The sequence below is a fragment of the Cnephaeus nilssonii genome (genome assembly GCF_951640355.1).
Source record: "Cnephaeus nilssonii genome assembly, chromosome: X".
Classification (NCBI taxonomy): domain Eukaryota; kingdom Metazoa; phylum Chordata; class Mammalia; order Chiroptera; family Vespertilionidae; genus Cnephaeus; species Cnephaeus nilssonii.
Window position 1 is genome coordinate 126,381,559 of NC_137071.1, and position 8,949 is coordinate 126,390,507.

At 47.6% G+C, this 8,949-nt stretch overlaps 1 protein-coding gene across 1 annotated transcript; it reads right to left on the minus strand.

The window, feature by feature from the left end:
* Positions 1–5,272: 5,272 nt before the first annotated feature.
* Positions 5,273–7,768, minus strand: USP27X (ubiquitin specific peptidase 27 X-linked). The gene has a single exon (XM_079765841.1). The coding sequence runs from the start codon at positions 6,873–6,875 to the stop codon at positions 5,559–5,561; it is 1,317 nt and encodes a 438-aa protein (XP_079621967.1). The 5' UTR covers positions 6,876–7,768; the 3' UTR covers positions 5,273–5,558.
* Positions 7,769–8,949: the final 1,181 nt, after the last annotated feature.

Below are 8,949 nucleotides of genomic sequence, written 5' to 3' on the forward strand. Positions count from 1 at the left end.
AAATATCATTTGGAACCCCCAAACCCTTATTTGAGGATCTGCTGCAGTTGAAGTGGGGCTGAGTTCCTGATCTTCACCAATTTACCTTCCCCCTTGCTCCCCAAGGTGCTCTCCAAGGTGCTCCCCAGAGCATCTTCATAGACTCCATGGACTCCCAAGTACCATGGTGTGAAAACAAACTGAATAGATCAGTGATTCTCAAAGTGTGGTCCCTGAGCCAGAAGCATGAGCATCACCTGGGAATGTGTTAGAAATGTAAATGTTCAAGCCCCTGTCCCAGATCTACTGAAATCAGAAATTCTGGAGGTGGGACCTAGCAACCTGTGTATTAGTAAGCCCTCCAGGTAACTGTGATACACGTTTGACAACTTATTCAAACAGAGTATCCCATTCAGGATATGTTGGAACAGGGATGGGGTCCAAGATTACTGGACAGAATACAGTCGAAAATTGACATTTCTGGTTACTTAAATTATCCCATGCTTAACTGTAAGGCTCTTTTCCATTCACCATTTTCTTTTTTCATTTTATGGATTTCTTATTGAGTTGAATTTATTGGGGTGACATTGATTAATAAAATTATATTGGTTTCAAGTGTACAATTCTACAATACATCATCTATATATTGTATTGTGTGTTCACCACCAAAGTCATGTTTCCTTCCATCACCATTTATACCCCTTTACCATCTTATACCTCCCCTACCCCCTTCCCCTCTGGTTGTCTGTGTCTATGAATTTGTTAAAAACAAGCATCTATGTTTTTTCACTGTACCCAAGTGAGATTATAGACATTCTTAAAGTCCAGCTTTGCAATGACATGGGTCCATTTGAATTGGTTCAGTACTAGTATGTCAGAAATCATTAGGAAAAGTAGGGGAACTTTTAATTCATCTGGCAGAATTAGTGATGCTCCTCATAATTTTTCTTGATAAAAAGACTTCATACCTGAACCTCATAAAATAATGTTGAGCAGAAGTTTAGGCATAAAAGTATACATACTGAACAATTTTATTCATAGAAGCCATAAAAAAGGCAATGCTCATCTACAGAGGAAGGAGTCAGGATAGGAATTACCCTTTGGGATTATTGACTGGAAGGAGGCAGGAGGGGTACCTGACTTACATGTAGTGTTCTGTTTCTTGATCTGAATATTGTTTAAATGGATGTTTATTTTCTAGAAATTCATCAAGTTGTACCCTTGCGATATGTGCATTTCCTATATACTATATTTGATATATTTCAATACAAGAGTTTGAAAATGGTATTGAGTCACCTGCAGAGGAAGGACACGCTGCTATGGATGCTGGGTTTCACACTCTCAGAGGACCTGGGCCTTCACATCTAGATGTGACTATATATTTGGTGCAAACACAGGTTCCTGGTACCAGGTCTATTGCATTATGACAATATGAACTATATGGGGGCCACTCTGTTTCTTGCTTGAAAAAAACCACTTTGTTGATGGCATCCCTGATCAGGATTTCCTATGGATGGGGAAGAAGTGAGGCAGTTACCTATGTGAACTGTGGGCCAGGGTAAGTTTCAGCATCAGGCTTCTCCAGGAAATGGGAGGTGGCAGAGTTCTGGATTTTCAATCTGGTTAGGCCAAGAAACCATATAAAGCATGTGTCATGGGTGAAAGGGACGTACCCTACTATTTGGTCTCTCATTCTGAGCTCCATAGGTGGTTAAGTCCCCAACTCGTGAGCACCCATCTTTTTCTTGTGCCCTTCTGGGCCCAGATCATAAACCTACATGTAAACTTAGTTTCCCTGACCTTACCAGCTTGTGAAAGTAGATGGAGTCTCAGTTGAAGAATTAGCTTAAATTACACCAGCCCTTGCCCACATTTGGAATTCAAATAGAATTGCAACCATGTAAGCCCTAACCGGTTTGGCTCAGTGGATAGAGCATTGGCCTGCGGACTGAAGGGTCCCAGGTTCGATTCCGGTCAAGGGCATGTACCTTGGTTGCAGGCACATCCCCAGTAGGGGGCGTGCAGGAGGCAGCTGATCAATGTTTCTCTCTCATCGATGTTTCTGACTCTCTATCCCTCTCCCTTCCTCTCTGTAAAAAATCAATAAAAGATATTTTTAAAAAAAGAATTGCCACCATGTAAAATAGCCTAATTGTGTCTGAAAGTCCCCAGTAAGATCACAAACCAATCTATTTTTGGCATCTCCCATGTTCTCCCTTACTAATTCTAGGCCCCATCTTCATTACTCTGCCCATAAAGCTGCTTAAGAAGTACTCACCCCTCCCCTGCTCCCATCCACTGAAACTGTGCCCACCATGGGAATGTTGATAAAGTTGCCAAGAGATTTACTTCTTGATCCCCCTAACGGACCCAACCATAGAGGTGCTCACCCATGTGCCAAACATACTCAAACATGCCTGAATATCCATTTGAGCTCAAGGTAACACATACCTACTGAATACATAATGTCCTGTGTCCCACAGTGTTATGATCTGAAAGCAGGCTCTGGCTGCTTTTAGGTTCCATGGCTCAATTTGGAGGGTTGGTGATAGGTAGAGGCATAGGGCTGGGCTTGAATGGCTCCCCTGTTACTGAGAGACAATGAATGTTTTCCAGAGGTGTGTGCTTCAATCAGGAAGTGGCAGGAACAGCTGCTCCCTCTGGTGGTCTGTGCCTTCACCAGAAGGGGGCGGGGGTCAGCTTCAGCAGTTTTCTACCATTCATATCTCTTAGAACTATTCCTGAGTGCAGGGTATTTAAAAAACAGTTTCTGAATCAGACAAACCCCAAATGAGGAATGTTCTGTTAAAAATGCTAATGTCATACAAGATGAAGAATGGTTGTGGAAATGTTCCAGATTAAAGGAGGCTAAAAAGACATGATAACTAAAAGCAATATCTCACTTTGGGGTGGTGAACGCAAAATACAATATACAGATGATGTATTATAGAATTGTACCCCTGAAACCTATATAATTTTATTAACCAATGTCACCCCCAATAAATTCAATAAAAGCAATACCTCAACCTAGATCAGATTCTGCGATGGAGAAAGGGTATAAAGGACATTACTGTCTCAACTGACAAAATTGTACTACAAATGGTAAATTAGATAATATTGTATCAGTGTTAAATGTACTGAAGTTGTTAACAATGCTGCAATGTAGAGAATATACCTATTCTTAGGAAATGCACACTGAAATACTTAGGCATGAAGGGCTATGATGTATGTAATTTACCCTCATATGGTTCAAACACACACACACACACACACACACACACACACACACACACACACACACACCAGGGAGAGAGAGAGAGGGAGAGAGAGAGAGCGCATAAGGACAAAGTATAAAGTAAACGATGTAAAATGTTAGTAATTGATGAATCTGGTAAAGGGAATACAGATGTTCTTCATACTATTTTTATTTTTGAAAACTTTCCTGTAAGTTTAAAATTATTTCCAAGTAAAAATGTTTTTAAAATGTAAAAGACCATTTCTGTACAAGCAGTCAAAATCTGGTGGCACGTGCCTGACTGAGCTCTTCCTTTGGCAGAGATGAGGAATGAGGGCTACTAGACACATCCCAAAAAGCAGTCAAATACTTGGCATTAAGCTGCCAAATGGCATCCAAGGCCACTTATCTCTTGATTTCCCCTACCCTTTAAGATACCAAAAATACCACTTTTTATCATTTCTCCTGAGGATTATGGGCCCTGGATGTTGGTGAAAACGTGGTTATGAAAGGAAGGTGTATTGGTTCCTTCATCCATCCAGTAAATGTTTTGAATATCTACTATGTGTCAGGAACTGTGCTAGGGGCTGAGGATGCAGCTCAGAGTACAAGAGGAGACACAAGCCCTATCTTAAAAAAGCTTATGAGCTAGTTGAAGATGTACTTACTACCATTTAAATAAATGTATCTTTCCAAATGAGTTGACTTGGAAAGCCCTGGGGGATCCCAGCCTTTTACCAGAGCCAGTAGATCCAAGCCCCATGAGTCTGATGCACATTTAGTTCCCCCCCCCCCCCCAGGATTTCCTAGGTTATAGATACTTTTGTACCTCACGTTGAGAAGAAAAGAAGGAGCCACCAGTGCTAACCCCAACCTGGGTGCAGCCCAACTGTTTTGGCTTAGCTCTCTCTGCAAGCTGCTCTGCCCTCTGAGAATCAGGGAAGAGGTCAACATACCACTCCATTGATGTCCCCGGGCTGTTGGACCAGTAAGTTTTGGAGAACAGTCTTAATACTGATGTATGCCTGTAGATTAATGTAACAGATACATCCACAATGCTTGTGGAAGGTAAAAACCACCAAACACCTTTATGTGAAAACCTGGCAGGCTGGTGGCCCTATGAGTCCCATCACTGGGGTGCTGAGTCTTGAAAACAACACGACAGTCTTCTAAATGGACAGAATAATGACTTTTGAGGACAGTTTTGGTTCTCCCCAAATCCTGGGTATGGCACTGATTGTGATGCCCTCTACACAGGGACAATAGTGGAGTCCTTTGCCTTGGGGTTCTAAGTAGTCAATGTTGTGGAGGGAGTTGTAAGCATGTGTGTGTGTATGTGTAACTGCATGTAACACCATGTGTGCCCATTTTGTTCATGGGTCTCAGGTACGACTGACACTCACCTCTGATGCATTCTGGTCCTAGTCCAAAGAAGTTTTAGATCCAAGAAACGTTTGCTGAGCCCCTACAAAGTTCCAAGCCTTTTACTTTATACTTTGACACATTTTATATCATTTACTCTTTAACAATAACCCTTTAAGGTAGGAATTATCTGCATTGTACAGATGAGAAAACAATTGAAAAGAGGTTCATTGATTTGCTCAAGTATATCATACAGCTTTGTTAAAAAACACTCATTCACAATACTCTTAGGACTGTCTGTGTTGGTTGCTTATCTTACAGTATTTCTTGTTTCCTCTACTCCTAGAGCTCTGGCTCCCCTTATAAAAGCCCCCTTCTTTCTTCTCTTTTCACTAGCCCTCGTGGGCTTTCTTTTTTTTTTTAATACTGCATTTAATAGCACAAAAAATCACGAATACAAAGAAACTGGCAAAGGTGTTTGTCAATGAGATATCCCTGCCTCCTCCACTTTTCTGCTTTCATACCCATATATGTAATGGGCTACATTTGTATAAACTTTTCATTTCCCCCCAAAAAAAACATATAACTGTTATGATTGGTCAGTTGAAGCTGAAACACCCATGGAGAAAGATGTTTTACAGTTACAAGGGCACAAACCCCCCCACACCACCCCCCCTCCCACCCCACACTTTCCCACACAATCTTTTGGAGGAATATAGGATATGTACCAGTGTCAGGATCTCCCTGCCTTCCTCACCAGAGCATTCCTGCCATTTAATTTTCTTTTCAGTGATTGTTTAGACTAGAGCCTCTTCTCCCGCCCCTCCTACTTCTTTTCCAATCAGGACCTCTTAAGACACTGGGTACTGTTCAGTTCTTACTCTGTCAGGCCCATGGGCCACGCAAGTAGTCCTTTCAATCTCGATGCCAGTTGTAGTATAGGTGTCGTCATCTTCCATTACAGGTAGATCGGTGTGTCACTTCAGTAGGCTTGTGTATTCATTTCTTTTACTTTTTCTGATTCATGTTCCAGGACCTGTTTGTGATAGAAGAGTAAATACCCTTCACTGTCTAAAACGTCCTTAATACTGGCCTTGGTGATAACAGCATCATCACACTTGAACCACTGGTCTTTGTGGTGCCGGATGAAGCTGGTGTAGTGGCCACTCTCCAAAGTTCCTTGGTGATTAACCACGGCAAACAAGGAATACTTATTCTCGTCGGTTCCACTACTGGCTGGCAGCTGCAACTGTCCATTCATCCTGCTCTCTTTACTCGAGGCCATAAAGGGTGTCATATCCAGCTCCAGAGGAAAGGATATGTATGTAGTGATCTTGCGTCTCTGTTTAGCCGAGTGTTCGAATCGTTTGAAATGAAAACAGGCAACAACAGGCAACTTATTCATCGTGAGCTGTTTGGTAGATTCCTGGTAACTTTGACAACTACCGCACTTGATTTTGGCACTGCTTCCTAGGTGCTCTGGCCTTGTAAACCTTCGCAAGCAGTCTGTGAGCGTGGTGGTTCCTGGTATGTGGCTTTCCCCATTCACACTGCTCTCCCTCCCTGGGCTCATGGGCCAGAAGGAGGTGCAAGAACCAGGCAAGTCCAAACTGATGTCCCAGCATGGGTCTATCGTGGTGGAGACACCATGGCAGGCTTGACAGGTGACATCAGACTGCAGGCCACCTGTGAAGATTTGGTCTATGATGCAGTTACAGTGGTTGGGATTGTTGGCAGCCTTCCCAACATCATCACCTTTGCAGTGCCGGTGCAGGACATCTAGCGCTGCAATGAGAAACTCATGGGCATCCTGTTGCCTGTACCCTGCTAAATGACGTGCGTGTATCCACACCAGGTGCAGCAATTTATAGGGAACATGAGGAGAAGGGTTTCCAGAATACAACTCCCGAAAAAGTGAAGACATCTCACAGACCAGACACAACTCCGGACTTGGCATTTCACATCTGTGCCTGTCAGAGAGGAAGAAATCTCTCAAGATCGGAGTGTGGGTAAGGGCCTGGACGATGCAGTTCATAAAGCACGTGTTGCCAAGATTGATTAGTCCTCTTAAACCGATGGTGAAGCTGGAGGTGATTCTTCTTCTCCTCGGGTTGTGTCCCAGCAGTTCTAACTCGGGTTTGGTCGTCTCCCAGGTTGGGTACTTCTCCCCGAGACCAGGCAGTGAACACTGCTGGTAAGAAACCTCCGTTGAGGTGGAAGCTTGTAATTTCAAGGCTTCTCCTTGCTCTTCTTTGGCAATTTGCTCAATGTCTTTGTCATAGACATAGTCCTTGCACATAAAGCAGTATATACCTCCATAGTAAAGGTCTACAGCTAAGTTGTGTTGTTTTGCCTGGGCGTGCTCATGAATGTGTTTCTCCGTGAAGCAGCCAAAGAAGACACAGGAAAGGCAAGAGTGGAGTCTGTTCAGGTGGGTGCCACACACATGGCAGATGCACGACTTTGCCTTGCTTTTCCTGGTCTCCGGGGTTCTACACCACACGAAGCACTGGTAGATCACCCGCAATCCCTGCCTCCAGTTCTCTCCCACCTTAAAGCTGTTCACGTGGGAACAGCCTGGTGGACCCACAGCGAAATCCACATCCAAGCATCCGCCCCCAGGGCCGCGCCGGGGCCGGGGACGGGGCGGGGGCCGTGGCCTAGGCTGCGGTGGGGTACGAACTCGGGTCTGAGGCCGCGGCCGGGGTCGGCGGCGGGGGGCACGACTGCGCCGCGGAGAGGGATCGGGGGCCCGCGGGGGATCGGAGGGAAGGGAGGGGGGAGGAACCTCTTCGCTGTTGCCGCCGCCGCCGCTGCTCCGCGCTGGGTTCTCATCCTCCAGCTCCTGCTTCGGCTCCCCTTTCGGCTCCTGCTCTGCCTCCCGTACCGGCTCGGATTCGAGCTCCAGCTTGAGCTCAACCCGGCGGCCAGGACCCTCCTCCGGCTCCACCTTCCCGGTGGCGTCCACCTTCCCCGCTGCCTCCACCTTCCCGGTGGCGTCCACCTTCTCCACCGCCTCCACCTTCCCCTCCACCTTCGCTTCTGTCTCCACCTTTCTCTCCGCCTTCTCCGCCGCCGTCTCCGCCGTCTCCGCCTCTTCTACCTCCTCCGCCTCCACTGGCTGCGGCTCCTCCCCCTGATCGCTGGGTTCGGGCGGCCACTGGGCGTGGCGGCGCGGGGGCCACGCAGACCTGGGGTGTCCCCCGCCCGGCCTCAGGGTGCGCGGTGGCGGTGGCAGCTGGACCCAAAAGGGACTTTCACTGAAGGAGGCGGCGGCGGAAGCAGGCGACGCCTCCGGGATCCTCCCGCCGAAGCCCCCTAGCGGAGGCCGCTTCTGCAGCCAGGCCCGGTTTCCTTTAATTCAATATTTCCCAAACTTGCTTGTTCCCGAGAATCACGTGGGGAGTGTGTTAAAATTACAGATTCCTCGGCTCCACCCGCTAACCCACTGAATTAGAATCTCGAAGGGAGGTCTCCGAAACCTGTATCTTTAACTAGGGCCCGAGAGGATTCTTATGATCAGGCAAGTTTGGGAACACAGCTCTAATTCATTGAGGCTGGCGGGAAGGGGGGCGGGGACCGCGCAGTCTCTTTAAGGCGCTTCCAGTTCTTGGCTCCAATCGTTGCTCTGACCCCCTTCGTCGTCTCCTCCCCACTCCTCGTCCTACCCTCCGTCCGGGCGGCTTTCCCCACCACTGCGGGGCCGGGGACACGGAGATAACCAAGTTCAGAAATGTCTCTGGGGCTGTGAAATGTCCCCTCGGAGTCCAGGTCCCGAAGAGCGCAGTCGGGAGCTATGATAGAACATCATCTCTGTGGCGGAGCCTGCCCCCTGAGCCAGTCCCAGGCTCTCTTTCCACCTCAGGTTCTGCCCCCCCGCCTCACTCCCCCTCTGCCCAATGAAGCCCCAGATCCATTCTGGGACCAGCCTGGACCTTAGACTCCCAAGGGCAGAGATCCCAAGGCCGCTGGACCTGAAAAAGCACGTCCCTTTGCCCATTTATCGGCGCTCCGCAGAAGCTGTGCCTGCTCCTCGCCTCTTCCTCTGGACTCCCAAAGCAGCTGGACTTCTGGCCCAACAGATGCTGAGCAGCGGGGAGGGCGGGGGGAGGGAGGAGGGGGCGCGGCATCAGGAGGGACCACGCACAACAAGGCCATGCTTACAGTTGGCACCTCGCCTATGGCTGAGAGAGAGGCCCGAACTACAGGACCACACCACAAGACCCTCAAGCACTAGCAGGTGGGAGTGGGGAGGGAGTAGGCCTGGGTCTGAGAGCTACTGCTGACAATGGGTAGCAGCACTAGCGGTCACACGAGAACTGAGCCCTGAACAGGTGTCTCAGATCTTGGGCATGTTGGGGGATGTCATGGAT